At 30.6% G+C, this 22,051-nt stretch overlaps 1 protein-coding gene across 1 annotated transcript in view; it reads right to left on the bottom strand.

Annotated features, from left to right (window-relative positions):
• Positions 1-22,051, bottom strand: part of LOC142230801 (uncharacterized) — a 125,973-nt gene that overhangs the window by 97,984 nt on the left and 5,938 nt on the right. The window contains exon 3 of the mRNA XM_075301426.1: positions 5,356-5,859. Coding sequence (XP_075157541.1) covers positions 5,356-5,859 — 504 coding nt within the window. The remainder of the gene's footprint in view (positions 1-5,355; positions 5,860-22,051) is intronic.

The raw sequence follows: 22,051 nt of genomic DNA, 5'->3' as shown, positions 1-22,051 counted from the left end.
CTATAGAAAATTTTGTCAAAATTGTATTTCTATAGAAAATTTTGTCAAAATTATATTTCTATAGAAAATTGTTGTCAAAATTGTATTTACATACAAAATTTTGTCAAACTTTTATTTCTATAGAAAATGTTGTTCAAATTTTATTTCTATAGAAAATTTTGTCAAATTTTTATTTCTATAGAAAATTTTGTCAAAATTTTATTTCTATAGAAAATTTTGTCACCATTTTATTTCTATAGAAAATTTTGTCAAAATTGTATTTCTATAGAAAATTTTGTCAAAATTGTATTTCTATAGAAAATTTTGTTCAAATTTTATTTCTATAGAAAATTTTGTCAAAGTTTTATTTTTATGGAAAATTTTGTCAAAATTTTATTTCTATAGAAAATTTTGTCAAAGTTTTATTTTTATGGAAAATTTTGTCAAAATTTTATTTCTATAGAAAATTTTGTCAAGTTTTTTTATAAAAACTTTTGCATAATTTTATTTCCATAGAAAATTTTGTCAACATTTCTAACGAAAATTTTCAAAATTTCTGTAGAAAATTTTGTAAAAATGTTATTTCTATAGAAAACTTTGTAAATTTTTTTTATAAAAATTTTTGTCAAAATTTTATTTGTATAGCAAATTTTGTCAACATTTTATTTCTATAGAAAATTTTGTAAATTTTTTTTTATAAAAATTTTTGTCAAAATTTTATTTGTATAGCAAATTCAAAATTTTATTTCTATACAAAATTTTGTCGAAATTTTATTTCCATAGAAAATTTTGCCAAAATTGTATTTTTATAGCAATTTTTGTCAATATTTTATTTCTATAGAAAATTTGTTCAAATTTTATTTCTATAGAAAATTTCGTCTAATTTTTATTTCTACAGAAAATTTTGACAAAATTTTATTTCTATAAAAAATTTTGTCAAAATTGTATTTCTATAGAAAATTTTGTTCAAATTCTAATTCTATAGAAGATTTTGTCAAAGTTTTATTTCTATAGAAAATTTTGTCAAAGTTTTATTTCTATAGAAATTTTGTCCAAATAGTATTTTTATGGAAAATTATGTCAAATTTTTATTTCTATAGAAATTTTTGTCAAAATTTCTATAAAAAATTTTGTCAACATTTTATTTCTATAGAAAATTTTGTATTTTTTTTTTATAAAATTTTTTGTCAAAATTTTATTTCCATAGAAAATTTTGTCAAAATTTTATTTCTATAGCAAATTTTGTCAAGATTTTATTTCTATAGAAAATTTTGTTCAAATTTTATTTCTATAGAAAGTTTCGTCAAATTTTTATTTCTATAGAAAATTTTGTCAAAATTTTATTTCTATATAAATTTTGTCAAAATTTTATTTCTATATAAATTTTGTCAAAATTGTATTTTTATGGAAAATTTTTTCAAAATTTTATTTCTATAGAAAATTTTGTAAATTTTTTTATAAAAAACTTTTTTCAAAATTTTATTTGTATAGCAAATTTTGTCAAAATTTTATTTGTATAGCAAATTTTGTCAAAATTTTATTTATAAAGCAAATTTTGTCGAAATTTTATTTCCATAGAAAATTTTGTCAAAATTTTATTTCCCTAGAAAATTCTGCCGAAATTTTATTTCTATAGAAATTTATTCAAAATTCTATTTCTTATTATGAATTACCTCTTAGTTGGAGAGTAGAATTTTGAAAAGTCTACCAAAACATTTAAAATTATACTAAGCGGAAAAAAACTATCCATTTTTCGATAGATTTCTACCAACTGTGGCAACATTTTTTAGCATTCCCATGTATACAAGAACTTAGCTATGATGGAAAAGGATGCCAGTGTAAATTCCAGTGTTTCAGACTGATTTGGATTGGGTGTGAACTCTGGAAAAAATGTAGTACTCTTCACTAGAATAAGCAAGTATATACGGCCGTAGGTTCGGCCAGGCCGAAGCTTATGTACCCTCCACAATGAATTGCGTAGAAACTTCTGATGAACACTGTCACCCAGAATCGAATTACTTGGGTTGCGGTAACACTTGCCGATGACAAGGTATCTTAAAACTTCCTAAAACCGTAATATATACCACATAAACCATACGTGGTATATATTAAACTAAAAAGGCCGATTAAATACGTATATAATTAAGTTTAAAATTTCTATAGAAATAAAATGTTGACAAAATAAAATTTTGACAATATTTTCTATAGAAGTAAAATTTGGAAAAAAATTTCTATAGAAATAAAATTTGGAAAAAAATTTCTATAGAAATAAAATTTTTACAAAATTTTCTACAGAAATAAAATTTTGCCAAAATTTTCCATAGAAATAAAATTTGACAAGATTTTCTATAGGAATAAAATTTTGACAAAATTTTCCATAAAAATAAAATGTTGACAAAATTTTCTATATAAATAAAATTTTGGTAGATTATTTTTGAGCCGAGAGGAAACCATGATTATGAACCGAAATGGACCAATTTTTGTGTGATTGGGGATCGGCTACATATAACTATAGACCGATACGGACCAATTTTGGCATACTAACATCACGTACCAAATTTCAATCCGATTGGATGATTTTTGCTCCTCTAATAGGCTCCGGAGGTCAAATCTGGGGATCGGTTTGTATGGGGGCTATATACAATTATGGGCCGATGTGGACCATAGGATAGCGGTATATTAACTTTGTCATTCCGTTTGTATATATATATATATATATATATATATATATATATATATATATATATATATATATATATATATATATATATATATATATATATATATATATATATATATATATATATATATATATATATATATATATATATATATATATATATATATATATATATATATATTCTGGGTCGTGATGAAATTCTGAGTCGATCTGAGCATGTCCGTCCGTCCGTCCGTCTGTTGAAATCATGCTAACTTCCGAACGAAACAAGCTATCGACTTGAAACTTGGCACAAGTAGTTGTTATTGATGTAGGTCGGACGGTATTGCAAATGGGCCATATCGGTCCACTTTTACGTATAGCCCCCATATAAACGGACCCCCAAATTTGGCTTGCGATTGCTCTAAGAGAAGCAACTTTCAGCCGATCCGGCTGAAATTTGGTACGTGGTGTTAGTATATGGTCTCCAAACACCACGCACAAATTGGTCCATATCAGTCCACTTTTACGTATAGCCCCCATATAAACGGACCCCCAAATTTGGCTTACGATTGCTCTAAGAGAAGCAAATTTCATCCGATCCGGCTGAAATTTGTTACATGGTGTTAGTATATGGTCTCTAACAACCATGCAAAAATTGGTCCATATCGGTCCATAATTACATATAGCCCCCATATAAACCAATCCCCCGATTTGGCTTGCGGAGCCTCTAAGAGAACCAAATTTCATCCGAACCGGCTGAAATTTGGTACATGGTGTTAGTATATGGTCTCTAACAACCATGGAAAAATTGGTCCACATCGGTCCATAATTATATATAGAGCCCATATAAACCGATCCCCCGATTGGGCTTGCGGAGCCTCTAAGAGAACCAAATTTCATCCGATCCGGCTGAAATTTGGTACATGGTATTGGTATATGTTCTCTACTGACCGTGCAAAAATTGGTCCACATCGGTCCATAATTATATATAGCCCCCATATAAACCGATCCCCCGATTTGGCTTGTTATTTCTATAGAAAATTTTGTCAGCATTTTATTTCTTTAGAAAATTTTGTCAAATTTTTATTTCTATAGAAAATTTTGACAAAATTTTATTTCTATAGAAAATTTTGTTAAAATTTTATTTCTATAGAAAATTTTTTCCAAATTTTACTTCTATAGAAAAAGTTGTCAAAGTTTTATTTTGTCAAAATTTTATTTCTATATAAACTTTTCTCAGAATTTTATATCTATAGAAAACATTGTCAAACTTTATTATATACGTATTTAATCGGCCTTTTTTAGTTTAATATATGTGGTATATATTAAACTACTATCTTGCAATTTAAAAGACAAAATGTTCTACAGAAATTAAATTTTGACAAAATCTTCTATAGAAATAAAATTTTCTCAAAAATTTCTATAGAATTAAAATTTTGACAAAATCTTCTGTAGAAATAAAATTTTTAAAAAATTTTCTATAGAAATAGAATTTTGACAAAATATTCTATAGAAATAAAATTTTGACAAAATTTTCTAATGAAATAAAACTGTGACAAAATTTTCTATATAAATAAAATGTTGACAAAGTTTTCTATAGAAATAAAATTTTTATAAAATTTTCTATAGAAATAAAAATTTTCTATTGAAATAAAATTTTGACAAAATTTTCTAATGAAATAAAATGTTGACAAAATTTTCTATAGAAAAAAATTTGGAAAAAATTTTCTATAAAATCAATACCTTTAAAAAATTTAAATTTTGGTTTAGGCCAGAGTATCAAAGTCTCCATTTGTCGGTATTTTGTGTTGTAGTAGGTTAGGTTAGGTTATGTGGCAGCCCGATGTATCAGGCTCACTTAGACTATTCAGTCCATTGTGATACCACAGTGGTGAACTTCTCTCTTATCACTGAGTGCTGCCCGATTCCATGTTAAGCTCAATGACAAGGGACCTCCTTTTTATAGCCGAGTCCGAACGGCGTTCCACATTGCAGTGAAACCACTTAGAGAAGTTTTGAAACCCTCAGAAATGTCACCAGCATTACTGAGGTGGGATAATCCACCGCTGAAAAATTTTTTGGTGTTCGGTCGTAGCAGGAATCGAACCCACGACCTTGTGTATGCAAGGCGGGCATGCTAACCACTGCACCACGGTGGCTCCTTGTGTTGTAGTAACTTTCTCTTGTTGATGCAAACTAAAACTATTTAAAACTTCGACACATTTACAATTCAAGGGACGATCAAAAAATAATAAAAAAATACTTCTGAAATAAAATAATAAAAATTTTCTATTAAAAATTTTTTTTTTATGGCGGCCAAAGTGGAAGACTTCTTCCCCAAGAAAACAATCTCGCTACTCAACCAAAATTAGTTTAATAACATTGAGTTCCTGTATACAAAACTTTGGCATAGGTTTCACGAATGTTGTACTATCTGGAGTATGAAATAAATTTCCTGCAAATTCAATTTAATTTTCCAAACTTTAGCAGATCCGCCTCACATTCCCAAATGACACTGGAGTATACTACTCACAAGAATTCTTCATAAACATTTTCACATCCCCATGGGGCAACAGAACTTCCCCAGCATTTTGTTTCTTAGCAAGCATTTTGTACACATTTGTAGAGTAGTGAATATGAAAATCTGATGTAGGGCCTGAGACCAATGAGGAAACATGAAACATGGACTATGTATGTCACTGTTGTGTTTGTACCTTTCCATGGCATCATTGATTTCTCCACTTGTCAGATTCAGAAAAAATATTTCACTTTGGTAGCTGAGGCATGTGGTGCTATACAAAGAGCTACGTGTTTGTTGCTGAGGCTGTTCTACATGGAGAAGATTTTGCTGTTGATGATGGTAATGGTGATGCGAATGAAATGGCTGTTGGTGTTGTCCATCGGCCACATTGTTACTGCCATTGCTGATGTTAATAATGATGCCGCATAGGGGACTATTGCCAAAACACAGAGCACTACTTTCATTGCCAGCAAGAGGAGGATGAGGAGGAGCAGGAGCCATTTGACCCTGAATCTGGGTGCCAGAATATGGTGACACTGGACTAGAATGTCGGGATGAGGTATTACTGCTACTACTACCACTCAAACCACAGCCAAATGTGGTAGGTTGGTCTTGTTGATGATGTTGCTGCTGCTGCTGATGATGATGGTGTCTTGGCACATTTAATAAATCCAAAAATTGTGAAAGTCTTCTACATCTGTGAAGTGTTAAATGAAAATTTTGAAAATAACCATAAGCATGAAATGGCAGAAAACTCCCCTCTTTATGGGGAGGTGGACAATTGATGGCCACCATTAAAGTGTTTGGTCAATTTTGGGGTGAACAAAAAAATGGAAGTTAATGGTAGAAAAACACATACTAAGTTCGAATTTTTTCTGGGTCATAACAACAGACATTTTCACAATTTCCTTCATATACTTGGGTTTGTTTTTGTTTCCACACAATATAAATCGATAAACAAGCCATGAAAATGCAAAGAGGGTTTTTTTTTGGGTGGTTGGTAGTCTTACACATACATTAGAATATTTTTACATTTGCTCTCATGTATGAAAGCTTTAATTTTTTTTTTGCCTGGCTTTAATATATGCAATAAAAATATTTCTATTGAGTTTTTAAACAGACATCCTTAAGGTATGCTATAATTTTGTTACAATCATGCACACAGCCTTTAAAGTATGCCATAATAAATATTGAATTATTTATAAATAAACACACACACATATAAATTTGTAACTCATCGCATTGTATCTTCTTCGTTTTGATTTTGCCATGCATTCAGCCATAAAATATGCAATTATTTTCAGATAATAAATTTTTAATAGATTAATTGCTATCATTATTGATTGATGTTTGTGGTAGTATTTTAAGCACATCACTTATAAATATAATTGTAATGTCATTGTACCTTAGTTATACAGATTTATTTATATTGTGGTTATATATCAAAATTCTATATGTGATTATACTACTGCGAAATCAAAATTAAGATGGTATTTGAAATTTAAATTGTAACGTCGTGAGCTTTACATTTCAAGGGAATTCTTATTTTTCGTGAGTTGGCAGGACTCTATCTGATGATGTATGAGCCAAATTGCATGGCAATTCTTTATATGACAATTACAAATCAAGTGACCTCTTTTAAAAATCAAATGAAACTGTTTTCATAACCAATGAAACCTTTTTCAAACCAAATAAAACGTTTTCTCAATACAAATGAACCGTTTTCAAACCAAATGACAATTTTTCAAGCCAAATGAAACCTTTCTCCAAAACAAGTTAAACTTTTTTCAAAACACATAAATACTCCAATCCAAGTGGATCCTTCGTAACTTAAATGAACCCTTATTCAAATGAACCCAAATAAAACCTTTTTTCAAAACAAATGAAACCTTTTGGAAAACACATGAATGCATTAGTAGAAAAACTTTCATTGCATTAACGAAATGTGTCGTTAAAAGTCAGCCAATGAAACAAATTCGTTAATACAACGAAAATTTTCGTTATTATAACGAATTTTCTGTCAATCAACGTAACGTTTCGTACTATTAACGAATATTTTCATTATATTTATGAAAATGTTTCGTTATATCAATGAAAATTTTTTGGTTGTCTGACTTTTAGTGAAATTTTCTTTGTGTGTACTTTAAACGAAACCTCAACTCAATTGGAACCTTTTGCAAACCAAAGGAAATCCTTCTTACATCAAATGAAACCTTTTTCAAATCAAACGAAACTTTTCTTCAAAACAAAATGAACATTTGTTCGAAACAAATGAACCCTTTTCAAACCAAATAAAAATTTTTCAAGAAAACTTTTTGCAACACAAGTGAAATCTTTTCTCAAAACACATGAACCCTTCAATTCCAATGAAGCATTCCTCAACTCAATTGAAACCTTTTTTAAATCAAATGAAACCTTTCTGAAATCAAATGAAACTTTTTTCAAATTAAATAAAACTTTTCTTCAAAACAAAAGAACCTATTTTCAAATCAAATGAATATTTTTCGAAACAAATGAACCCTTTTTTCAAAACAAGTGAAAACTTTTTTCAAAACACATGAATCCTTCATTTCAAATGCACATTTTTTCTACCCAATTGAAGGTTTATATGGAGGTGATATATAATTATAGACCGATATTAACTAATTTATGCATGGTTGTAAGAGGCCATATACTAACTCAACGTACAAATTTTTAATCGAATCGGATGAATTTTTCTTCTCCAAAGGGCTCCAAAACCAAATCAGGGGATCGGTTTATATGGGGATATATATAAAAACGGACCGATAAGGGCCAATTTTGGCCAGGTTGCTAAAGACCATATACTAACACCACGCACCAAAATTTCAAAAGCATCCACAAAAAGAAAATTTCATTAAAATTGAGCCAACGCACATTTTTCATTGATATAACGAAACATTTTCATTAATACAACGAAAATATTCGTTAATAGTACGAAACGTTACGTTGATTAACAGAAAATACGTTATAATAACGAACAATTTCGTTGTATTAACGAATTTGTTTCATTGGCTCACTTTTAATGACACATTTCGTTAATATAACGAAACTTTTTCTATCAGTGTCGTATGAATTTTGCTTCTGCACAAGGCTCCGGAGGTCAAATCTGGGGACCAGTTTATATGGGGGCTATACTCGTATATAATTATGGACTGATATGGACCAATTTTTGTATGGTTATTAGAAACTATATACTGACACCACATACCAATTTCCAACCGAATCGTACGAAATTTGCTCCTCCAAGAGAATCCACAAGCCAAATCTGGAGGTCGGTTTGTATGGGGGCTATATATAATTATGGACCGATATGGATAAAGTTTTGCATCATTGTTAGAGACCATATACTAACACCACATACCAAATTTCAACCGGATCGGATAAATTTTGCTCCTCCAAGAGGATCCGCAGGTCAAATCTGGGGATCGGTTTAAATGGGGGCTATATATAAATATGGACCGATATGGACGAATTTTGGTATCGTTGTTAAAGACCATATACTAACAACACGTACCATGTTTCAATCAGATCGCATGAATTTTGCTCCTCCAAGAGGCTCCGGAGGTCAAATCTGGGGATCGGTTTATATGCGGGCTATATATAATTATGGACCGATATGGATAAATTTGTGCATGGTTGTTAGAGACCATATACTTACACCATGTACCAAATTTCAATCGGATCGGATGAATTTTGTTCCGCCAAGAGGCTCCGGATAGTGTTGTAAATTTTGATTACTTTTGACTACTCGTTACTTTTGAATTGAGTACTCGTTACTACTCGTTACTTTTATAAAAAAAAATAAAAAAGACATTGTAGGCACTTTTTTAATAATATCTTCCTCTTTTTATACCCACCACCATAAAATGGTGACGGGGGTATAATAAGTTTGTCATTCCGTGTGTAACACATAGAAATATCGATTTCCGACTATATAAAGTATATATATTCTTGATCAGGGAGAAATTCTAAGACGATATAAGCATGTCCGTCTGTCTGTCTGTCTGTTGTAATCAAGGCCGTATTCAGGGGGGGGGGGATGAGGGGGATCAAACCCCCCCCCCCCCCGAAATGAATGAATATTTTTATATAAATAAATATATATTTTTAGCTGCATAGAAAAATCTTATCGAAGATGTTGAAGAAAAGCTGGAGGTTTTATTTTGAAAAACGCTTACCTATAAAACTTGCACAAATCATAGAATACTAGTTGAAAAGCCCGTCAAACGACGGTTGAAAAAACAAATTGTTTTTGTTCTCGCACCACAAATTTCATTTTTGGAAAATGTATTTCTGCTTTTTATGTGTGTTTGTTGTTCTTTTTGTGAACATGACTCGCTTTGTTTGGCCATAGAACAACAACGAAACAGCCAAACACACGTGTGTAAATGAAATGGAGCAAAACCTGCGAAAAGAACCTGCCTAATTTAGCGATGGAAGCAATAAAGAGATATTTCCAAACGTGCATATTTTAAAAATTTTGGTCACTTTGCCAGTTTTGATCGGAAAGGTACTTGTTACTAAATTTCAACAAAAATTTCACTTGAATATTATTGTCAAGAGACTGAATTTTAAAGAAAATACAATTTTGACAAAATTTTCTATATAAATAAAATTTTGCAAAAAATTTCTATAGAAATAAAATTTTCCATTCGTTTTGTTTTGTTATTGTTGGTTTTGATCTTTAAGCATTGTTGTTTTTTGTTGCAGCTTAAAAGCATACATTGACTAAACTACAAGTGTAGCTTAACCAACAGAGGAAAAAATGTTTGTCAAATTTATTTGGGCAAAGACCTATAGACTGCAAGATGGTTGGATGGTTTCGGAATTACCACATTCCTTATCAGCATCCTCTATTTGCAGCAAAACTACCAACCAATTATCAGAATAAATTCAGGCAGTTCATTAAACCCAACAATGAACCACACTTGAACCCTCCGAAAAAAGGTTTGTATGATAGCCGGCTTATGCCGAAATATTTTGCAAAAAAATTCTATAGAAAAAAAAATTTGCAAAATTTTTTCTATAGAAATAAAATTTTGCAAAAATTTCCTATAGAAATAAAATTTTTACAAAATTTTCAATTGAAATAAAACTCTGACAAAATTTTCCATAAAAATAAAATTTTGCAAAAATTCTATATAGAAATAAAATATTGACAACATTTTCTACCGAAATAAAAAATCGATAATATAGAATCGCATTCTTTTTTCGACTAAAACATTCTTGAAGTTCAATAAAATCCTGTTTTTGACTATGTCTTTTACAAAATCGAGATTTTCTTCCCACATGAACATGTCTGTTTTGCCATATTTGTAAAAGACTATTAGCAAATAAGGTTGATAAAGACTTTCTCAAAATATTAAAATATTTCGTCAAAGCTATTGTACCATAAATCTGATATCGACTCAAAAATGTCTACACAAAAGGTACTAAATCATTCGCGGGGGTACTACGTTACTGACCGGGGTGAAAAAGTTTTGAAAAAAGTATTATAGTACTGCATTTTCCATCCCTGCAGTTACTACGTGCTCATCCGAACGTTCATTTTCAACAATGAAGAGATTCATGGCTGAACAAGAAGGTTAAATCATGCGGCCATATGATTACAATTTTTTTATTTCGACCAAATTTTAAGATGTCAAAATCATATGTTTATGGTGATTGCAGCTCTCCAAATGACACTGCATAGCAAATGCATCTCAAACGCATTCATAGCTGGAGAATTGTTCAAAGATGACTTGAGTATCTTGATAACATATTCCAGACCCAAAATACCACGCACATCAGTTTTTAAACTGCATCATAAACGGTTTTTATTAATAGATGGCGAATATCCATTTGACTGACTTCCATTCTTAACTTTGGTCTCATATCGGCGTTCCTCGGATGAATTATCCACTTCACAATAACTCATAGGTGACGCAATTAAATTTGAACCTTTATTTTTCTCTGGATTTGAATTATTTTTTCAGGACAATTGAAAGAATAAATAATTGCCACTTTTACCAATGCCATACGATTCTTTTATCAGCTGATTTTGACTTCTTAAAATTGTAAACAACATATTGAAATTTGTTGTTTTTGTTATCGTGATTCAATCTCCTTATTCAGCCATGGAATAGATTATAGTATCTTAGAAATTCGACTAGCGAGAGTAGACTCAAAGGATTGGCATTAATGTCGGTTCATCGCCGAATAAATGTGCCGACTGAAGAAGTCATTGATTTATTTGCTGCCCAAAAAGCCCGTCGGTTCAATTTAATATTATAAAAATATTGTATACATACCTATGCATAATTAAAATTTTCTACACATGAGATTATATGAATATTTTTTTTTAAGTTGAACCCCCCCCGAATTAAAATCCTGGCTACGGCCTTGGTTGTAATCACGCTACAGCCTTCAATAATGGCGCTATCGTCCCGAAATTTGGCACAGATTAGCCTTTTGTTTGCAGGCAGGTCAATTTCGAAGATGGGCTATATCGGTCCAAGTTTTTATATAGTCCCCATATAAACCGACCTCCCGATTTGGGGTCTTGCGCCTATAAAAACCGTAGTTTTTATCAGATTTGCCTGAAATTAGAAATCTAGAGGTATTTTGGGACCATAAAGAGGTGTGTCGAAAATGGTCCGTATCGGTCGATGTTTTAGTATTTTGCTTCTTAGGCATCTAGAAACAGTATTTTCTATCCGATTTGTCTGAAATTGAAAATCTAGAGGTATTTTAGGACCATAAGGAGGTGTGTCGAAAATCGTTCGTATCGGTCCATTTTTTGATATAGCCCCCATATAGACCCATCTCCCGATTTTGCTTCTTGGGCGTCTAGAAACTATATTTACCATCCGATTTGCCTGAAATTGGAAATCTATAGGTATTGTGGGACTATAAAGAGGTGTGCCGAAAATGGTCCATATCGGTCCATGTTTTGATATAGCCCTCATATTAACCAACCTCTCGATTTGGAGTCTTGGGCCTATAAAAACCGTAGTTTTTATCCAATTTGCTGAAATTGGAAATATAGAGGTATTTGAGGACCATAAAAAGGTGTGCCGAAAATGGTGCTCATCGGTCCATGTTTTGATATAGACCCCATAGAGACTGATGTCCCGATTTTGCTTCTCGGGCTTCTAGAAACTATATTTTCTATCCGATTTTCCTGAAATTGAAAATCTAGAGTTTTTTTGGGACCATAAAAAGGTGTGCCGAAAATGGTGCTCATCGGTCCATTTTTTGATATAGCCCCCATATAGACCAATCTCCCATTTTGCTTCTTGGGCTTCTAGAAACTATATTTACCATCCGCTTTGCCTGAAATTCTTGAGCTACAATAAACTGTACTTATTACATAATTTGCCTGAAATTCGAAGTCTAGAGGTATTTTTAGACCACAAATAAGAGTGCCGAAATTGAGGTATATCGGTCCATTTTTTGGTATAACACCCATATAGACTGATCTCTCGATTTTTACTTCTATATTTTCTGGCCGATTTGTTTGAAATTGAAAATCTGGAGGTATGTTAAGATCACAAATATGTGAGTAGCAAATGGTGCCTATCGGTCCATGTTTTGGTATAGCCCCCATATTATCCGATCTCCCGGCTTTATTTCTTTGGCTTCTAGAATCCGTAGTTTTCATCCGATTTGCTGGAAATTAGTAATCTATAATAAAATTTTAGACAAACGAAATTTCTTTTTCTTATATAAAGTGTTTCCGTTTATTCAATGATTGTCTCTAAAATTTGTGTCAAAAGAAAACTTTGCTTGTCTAAAATTACGTTTCTCAAAAAAGAAAACACTTCTTTCAGGGTATAGCAGGCCACTGATCATGAAAATTGCTTCAAACTGAAAGCAAAAGTACCAGATTTTACTCATCGTATTTAAATAAAATTTAAATAAATGCGGAAAAATCTACAGATTTAAGATTTTAAATCAAGGCGTAATTTCAACATATACACGATATGTTTATATTTTCTCTAAAACTCAAACAAAATTGGTTCTCATAAATCCAGATTCTTATCTGGTCTTCATAGGTAGAATCTTTAAAGTTTGTCTTCGGTAGCTGGCTCGTTTGGGAGAAGATTTGTCATCAAACCCCCTACAATTCTATATATTATCAAGTAACCCACTACGACGAAGAGTTTTCATAGTAAACTATTATACTTGATTCATGGTGGTGGGTATTTAAAATTCGGCCCGGCCGAATTTACTGCTGTTTATACTTGTTTAAATTTAAAAACAGTATAGAAAAGCAAATTACATTATCCAGTTTTATTCTAGTGTTATAAAATGTGGTGTTGTAGATATATGGGTCTCGTTAGAAAAAGATTTTCACCAATCATTCAAATTTTTAGAGCCAATTTCGTATTCACTATTTGGTATTTTTTCGTCAGGGTATATCTAAATGGCATTGTGTATTAGTGGTGCTTGCAATTTGCCAACTTTTTAAATCCACCATTTTCCACCATTGACGGTGGATGAAAATATTTAGCGATTATTTTTATCGTGAGACTCAATGTTGAAATTTTCCAAGGGTTTTTGAATAAGCTTGGGTACCTTCTCTGAAAACAATTGGATTGAACCAGCTGAAGTTAACGACATTATTATTCATACTATTCGCATGAGACGTGATCCATGTGATGATTTAAATTATAGCTCCCACCTACACCCAATGCAAATGTTTTTAAGAAATCAGATAAATTTTTCGCTTTCTTCAAAGGAAGAAGCCATATATCCTTTTCGTGTTATTTTAACTGATAAAACGATTTTCGAAAACTTCAATTAATATTTTCCAAGAAGTCAAGAATTTTACTTCCAAACCGCCAACTTACTTACCGTCAGAAGAAAAAAACTGACATTGAAGATATTGAGTACTCTTTTACTAGTAACAAGTACTCAAAAAATTAGTCAGTAACGAGTACTTGTAATCAAATACTCGTTACTTTCCCAACACTAGCTCTGGAAGCCAAATCTGAGCGTCGGTTTATATGGGTGGTGGTCCGATATAGCCCATTTGCAATACCATCCGACCTACGTCAATAACAACTACTTGTGCCAAGTTTCAAGTCGATAGCTTGTTTCGTTCGGAAGTTAGCGTGATTTCAACAGACGGACGGACGGATGGACGTGCTTAGATCGACTCCAAATTTCATCACGACCCAGAAAATATACATATATACTTTATGGGATCTTAAAACAATATTTCGATGTGTTACAAACGGAATCCTTTCAATTAATTTTTTCAATTAATTTTTTAATTGATACTATCATTTCTGTGATTGAAGACATTTTAATTAAAAACAAGTATATACGGCCGTAAGTTCGGCCAGGCCGAAGCTTATGTATCCTCCACCATGGATTGCGTAGAAACTTCTACTGAAGACTGTCATCCACAATCGAATTACTTGGGTTGCGGTAACACTTGCCGATGACAAGGTATCTTAAAACTTCTTAATACCGTAATATATACCACATAGTCCATACGTGGTATATATTAAACTGAAAAAGGCCGATTAAATACGTATATAATTAAGTTTAAAGTTTCTATAGAAATAAAATTTTTACAAAATAAAGTTTTGACAACATTTTCTATAGAAGTAAAATTTGAAAAAAAATTTCTACAGAAATAGAATATGGAAAACATTTTCTATACAAATAAAATTTGGAAAACAAATTTTATAGAAATAAAAATTTTACAAAATTTTTTATAGAAATAAAATTTTGACAAAATTTTCTATAGAAATAAAATTTTGACAAAATTTTCTATAGAAATACCATTTTGACAAAATTTTCTATAGAAATAACATTTTGACAATGTTTTCTATAAAAATGAAATTTTGGTAGCTTATTTTTGGCTCGAGTGGCAACCATGATTATAAACCGATATGAACCAATTTTTGTGTGATTGGGGATCGGCTATATATAACTATAGACTATATGGACCAATTATGGCATGGTTATTAGCGGCCTTATACTAACACCACGTTGCAAATTTCAACCGGATCAGAAGAATTTTGCTCCTCTAAGAAGCTCCGGAGGTCAAATCTGGGGATCGGTTTATATGGGGTCTATATGTAAAAGTGATCCGATACAGCCCATTTGCAATACCATCCGACCTATATCAATAACAACTACTTGTGCCAAGTTTCAAGTCGATAGCTTGTTTCGTTCAGAAGTTAGCGTGATTTCAACAGACGGACGGACGGATGGACGGACGGACATGCTCAGATCGACTCAGAATTTCACTACGACCCAGAAACCAAATTTCATTGGGATCGGATGAATTTTGTTCCGCCAAGAGGCTCCGCAAGCGAAATCTGAGCGTCGGTTTATATGGGGTCTATACGTAAAAGTGGTCCGATATGGCCCATTTGCAATACCATCCGACCTACATCAATAACAACTACTTGTGCTTAGACGACTCCAAATTTCATCACGACCCAGAAAATATATATACTTTATGGGATCTTAAAACAATATTTCGATGTGTTACAAACGGAATCCTATGGTGGAGGGTATAAAAATTAATAGTATCAATTAAGTTTTTGATTGGATCAATTAATTTTTTAATTGACTTTCAATTAATTTTTTAATTGATACTATCATTTCTGTGATTGAAGACATTTTAATTAAAAAAAATAATTGGATAATTTTGTGTGTTACACCCATTTCCAATGGGATTTTACTCGGTTTAGGCCAATTTGGCCAAAGTGCCCACATTTTACCACTATGATAATTTCTGCATATTGTAGTGAAGTTCTTCACTCTATAATGCCAGACTTTAGATAACGATCCGAATTGTGTAAATGTGGCCCGATTTAACCAAAATAATATCTCACAACCCACAGTTTACCGCCCCTCTTAGTGAAATCTAGCCAATATCATTGTCTAATCGCCTTTGCTAAGTAGCAAAAATTATAAAAATTACCCAAATTGCCCTATACCCCTAATACATATGCAACGTCCAATAAATCATAAATGCACAAATTTCATAAAAATGGGTTTAGGTTAAATCATTCCCATATTTATTTTTATTAACATTGTGTTTCTTTCCAGGGTTAAAAATTCGTTTTTACTAGTACATACATATTCCTCACTCTCATTTTGTAGTGTGAACATATTTATCAAACAAAATTATCATTTTGAAATAAGTGCTTTCTAAACTGTTTCTATAATTTCTTAAAATTAATACAAACAAAATTAATTGAATGAACACTTGGGGATATATAGAAATATTTATAGTATATTTACTATGTATTTACTTATGCACCCAGCAAAAAAAGCGTCGCCAAAATAGTAATGAAAATGTTCTTTTTGGATCCGGAAGTGGTGCAAAATTGACGCAGAAGCGATGAATTTAACATGGGCTTGTCATAGGACGGAAGTCCGCCGTTGCACAGAATTTGCATCACTTCTTTAGGTGGGACCCGAGTTAAATGTTTTGGATGTGAATTAACAAATTTTGTGATATTTTGAAAAATAAATAATTGTTAAAAATTTTTATGAGTTTAAATGCATTCTTACACTTATGTGGAAGTTTAATATTTTAAAAAATTTGCAATTTTTCAGATTGGACTTAGCATTTTTTTTCGACAAAATTTAAATTATTTGTACCATTGTATAAATTCTTACTCTGTTTTTAACCCATTTGAAACAAAAAAAGTTGAAATTAGCCATTAAAAGTATGAAAAAACCAAGTTATAAAAAATTGAATTAAAAGAACTTCCTGGGTACCTAAAATAAAGAACATCGTGGGGAGTGCATCTTCTGGAAGTGCTTATAAAGTTGTGCCTTTGGAAGAACTTCCAAATTTTTTTGCTGGGCACCAACACAAGTTAGTTACAAGAATTTTCACATTTGCATCACCCTTCTCCAAAGGCAATTATGACGTTTGTGTCACTTAGGTAACATTGAAGAAGTCCTTAATGTTTTATAAATATTAGAACAGGTTTCAATTTCGTTAGAAATTCTATAAATAAATAGATAAATACACATATCAAATAGAGCAAAACACATGGATGGAAAGAAATTCAGGAATTCAAGAAGAAGAAGCATATGTAAAGAAAATCCCAACAACAAATGTACGAGTAGTTGGTCTACAATGGTGCTTATGGCAATGCTCTGAGCTATAAAACAAACGTATAGTTGGGAATATATTGAATTACATACAGCATACTTTTAGGATATAAAAAGATTTTCCTTGTTGATGTGCATGCATATATCCACACATATTTAAAATAAGTTTGTGAGTGGGTTTGTTTGTAAGTGTTACAATTGCTTTAATTTATTTTAGTTGCGTTATTTTTAAAACTTAATTGCATTTAACATCCATGGAGAACACGGTTGCCACTCGTGCCAAAAATAATCGACCGAAAACTGAAAAAAACTTTGGCAAATGTAAACAAAATATTTTTTGATCGATATGACTTTCTTTCTTAAACTTTACCTTCAAAATTTTACTTCCATAGAAATTTTTGCCAAATTTTTATTCCTATACAAAATTTTGTCAAAATTTTATTACTATAGAAATTTTTCTCAAAATTTGATTTCTATAGAAAAATTTCACCGAAATTTTATTTCTATAGAAAAATTTCCAAACATTTTATTTCTATAGAAAATTTTGTCAAAATTTTATTACTATAGAGAATTTTGTCAAAATGTTATTTCTATAGAAAATTTTGTCAGAATTTTATTTCTATAAAAATTTTTGTCGAAATTTTCTTTATATAAGAAAATTTCTCACAATTTGTCACAATTTTACTATTATAGAAAATTTTGTCACAATTTTACTATTATAGAAAATTTTGTCAAAAATTTATTTCTATCGAAAATTTTTGAAAATTTTATTTCTATGGAAATTGCCTCAACATTTTTATACCCTCCACCATAACTTTGTCATTCCGTCTGTAACACATCGAAATAATGCTTTATGGGGTCCTAAAGCAATATTTCGATATGTTAGAAACGGAATGACAAAGTTATGGTGGAGGGTATAAAAATGTTGAGGCAATTTCCATAGAAATAAAATTTTCAGAACATTTTCGATAGAAATAAATTTTTGACAAAATTTTGCTGCAGAAATAAAATTTTGACAAAATTTTCTATAATAGTATAATTGTGACAAAATTTTCTGTATTAGTAAAATTGTGAGAAATTTTTCTATATAAAGAAAATTTCGACAAAATTTTTTATACAAATAAAATTCTGACAAAATTTTCTATAGAAATAAAATTTTTACACAATATATTCTGGGTCGTGGTGAAATTCTGAGTCGATCTGAGCATGTCCGTCCGTCTGTTGAAATCACGCTAACTTCCGAACGAAACAAGCTATCGACTTGAAACTTTGCAACAAGTAGTTGTTATTGATGTAAGTCGGATGGTATTGCAAATGGGCATATCGGTCCACTTTTACGTATGTGGCCCCCATATAAACCGATCCCCAGATTTGGCTTGCGGAGCCTCAAAGAGAAGCAAATTTCATCCGATCCGGCTGAAATGTGGTACATGAGGTTGCTATATGGTCTCTAACAACCATTCAAAAATTGGTCCACATCGGTTCATAATTATATATAGCCCCCATATAAACCGTTCTCCAGATTTGACCTCCGGAGCCTCTAGGAGGAGCAAAATTCATCCGATCCGGTTCAAATGTGGAACATGGTGTTAGTATATGGTCTCTAACATCCATGCAAAAATAGGTCCACATCGGTTCATAATTATATATAGCCCCCATATAAACCGATCCCCAGATTTGGCTTGCGGAGTCACTAAGAGCAGCAAATTTCATCCGATCCGGTTTAAATTTGGAACATGGTGTTAGTATATGGTCTCTAACAAGCGTGCCAGTATTGGTCAATATCGGTCCATAATTTATATAGCCCCCATATAAACCGTTCGCAAGATTTGACTTCCGGACCCTCTTAGAGAAGCAAAATTCATCCCACCCGGTTTAAATTTGGAACGTGGTGTTAGTATATGGCCTCTAACAACCATACCAAACTTGGTCCATATCGGTCTATAGTTATATATAGCCAATCCCCAATCACACAAAAATTGGTCCATATCGGTTCATAGTCATGGTTGCCACTCGAGCCAAACATAATCTACCAAAATTTTATTTCTATAGAAAATTTTGTCAAAATTATATTTCTATTGAAAATTTTGTTAAAATTTTATTTCTATTCAAAATTTTGTTAAAATTTCATTTCTAAAAAAAATTTTGTTAATTTGATATATACCACGAATGGATTTACTTCCAATTTAGAAGACGGTGTTAGGAAGTTTTAAGATACCTTGCCGTCGGCAAGCGTTACTGCAACCCAAGTAATTCGATTGTGGATGACAGTGTTTAGAAGAAGTTTCTACGCAATCCATGGTGGACCTGGCCTGGCCGAACTTAAGGCCGTATATACTTGTTTTTCTATAGAAAAGTTTGTCAAGATTTTATTTCTATAGAATTTTTTTCCAAAAATTTAATTCTATCGAAAATTTTATTTCTATGGAAAATTTTCTCAAAATTTTATTTCTATAGAATATTTTGGCAAAATTTTATTTCTATAGAAAATTTTGTCAAAGTTTTATTTCCATAGAAAATTTCTAAAGAAAATTTTGTCAGAATTTTAAGATACTTTACCGTCAGCAAGCGTTACCCAACCCAAGTAATTCGATTGTGGATGACAGTGTTTAGAAGAAGTTTCTACGCAATCCATGGTGGACCTGGCCTGGCCGAACTTAAGGCGGTATATACTTGTTTTTCTATAGAAAAGTTTGTCAAGATTTTATTTCTATAGAATTTTTTCCAAAAATTTAATTCTATAGAAAATTTTATTTCTATGGAAACTTTTCTCAAAATTTTATTTCTATAGAATATTTTGGCAAAATTTTATTTCTATAGAAAATTTTGTTAAAGTTTTATTTCCATAGAGAATTTCTAAAGAAAATTTATCAGAATTATTTTTGACAAAATTTATTTCTACATCAACATTTAGTCAAATTTTTATTTCTATCGAAATTTTTCTCAAAATTTTATTTCCCTAGAAATTTTTTTCAAGATTTTATTTCAATAGAAAATTTTTGCAAAATGACAATTTTATAGAAAATTTTTGCAAAATTTTATTTCTATAGAAAATTTTTACAAAATTTCATTTCTATAGAAAAATTTGTCAAGATTTTATTTCTATAGAAAATTTTTGCAAAATTTTATTACTATAGAAAATGTTCTCAAAATGTTATTTCTACAGAAAATTTTCTCAAAATTTTCCTTCTGTCGAACATTTTCTCAAAAATTCATTTCTATAGAAATAAATTTTGTCAATATTATTTTTCTATAGAAAATTTTGTTCAAAATTTTATTTCTATAAAAAATTTTCTCAAAATTTTATTTCTATAGAATATTTGGTCATAATTTTAATTTTGCAGAAAATTTGGTGAAAATTTTATTTCTATAGAAAATTTGTCAAAATTTTATTTCTATTGAAAATTTTGTCGAAATTTTATTTCTATAGAAAGTTTTTGTCAAAATTTTATTTCTGTAAAAAATTTTGTCAATATTTTATTTCTAAAGAAAATTTTGTTTAATTTTATTTCTTTAGAAAATTTTGTCAAATTTTTTTTTTCTGTAGAAAATTTTGTCAAAATTTCATTTCTATAGAATATGTTCTCCAAATGTTATTTCTATAGAAAATTTTCTCAAAATTTTCCTTCTGTCGAAAATCTTCTCAAAAATTCATTCCATAGAAATAAATTTTGTCAAAATTATTTTTCTATAGAAAATTTTGTCAAAATTTTATTTCTATAGAAAATTGTGTTAACATTTTATTTCTATAGAAAATGTTGTCAAATTTTTATTTTATATAAAAAATTTTCTCAAAATTTCATTTCTGTAGACAATTTTCTCAAAATTTTATTTCTATAGAAAAATTTCTCATAATTTTATTTCTCTAGACAAAATTTGTCAAAATTTTATTTATATAGAAAATTTTCTCAAAATTTTATTTTTATAGAAAATTTTCTCAAAATATTATTTTTTAGAAAATTTTCTCATAATTTTATTTTTATAGAAAATAGCGTAATCCGGCCCGCTTCGCTGCGCCTTCCGAAGCGTATTTGTAGGAACATTTTGCGTTAACTTAGTCAACCATAACCTTCGTGCTGAAAACAGTTCGTCTTAAAAAATGTCGTGGAGAGGGAGGATACACCCTCCAAATTTTTTAAATAAGTTTCTGTATTCAAGTAGTTGGACAATCTTCTATATTTCTTGTGAATTTTATGTGTGGTTTGTCAAGGAAAGGTATCCTTTTCCTCAACATATCTGAAAATTAACCACTATATTATAATAACATACAAAGAATTACTGTTTCTTATCCAATAAATCGGAAAAAGCAAAAGTAGTAAAACATTTTACCATATTAACATTTGCTAAAAAGTTGGAAAATGGGTGCATCATTTGGCTGCCAAATTCATATAAATTTAAGTTCTTTACTAAAAAGAAGTCTGGCAAAAGCCTGTGCAAAAAATCGAAAAATTATGTACCGAGTTTCCATTTACGGACAACCATCTACTTTCAATTCAAAAAAAAAAACCGACAAAAGGGAACCATAACCCCACCTTAGCTTCACTCTTGAAACTCTTGAAACTTTCCTTCAAGTGTGGGGCAAGGAAGGTTGCCTCTTCGTTCATAATATCGAAAAGTGATGTAGCTTACCTTTGTAAACGTCACAGAAAATATCAAGCAAATTATAAGCCTAAAGGGGCGTCCAACAAAATCCGTCCAAATATCACAAAATCAGGTATCAACTATTAATATCGTAACCTCTCCCCAGTCCTCTGTAAATTTCAAGTAACTCGGTAAAGTGTAATTGTTCC

This window comes from Haematobia irritans, chromosome 3 (assembly GCF_050003625.1).
Source record: "Haematobia irritans isolate KBUSLIRL chromosome 3, ASM5000362v1, whole genome shotgun sequence".
Lineage (NCBI taxonomy): Eukaryota > Metazoa > Arthropoda > Insecta > Diptera > Muscidae > Haematobia > Haematobia irritans.
Note: the sequence above shows the minus strand (reverse complement) of the source record. Positions and strands in the feature narration are given on the sequence as shown.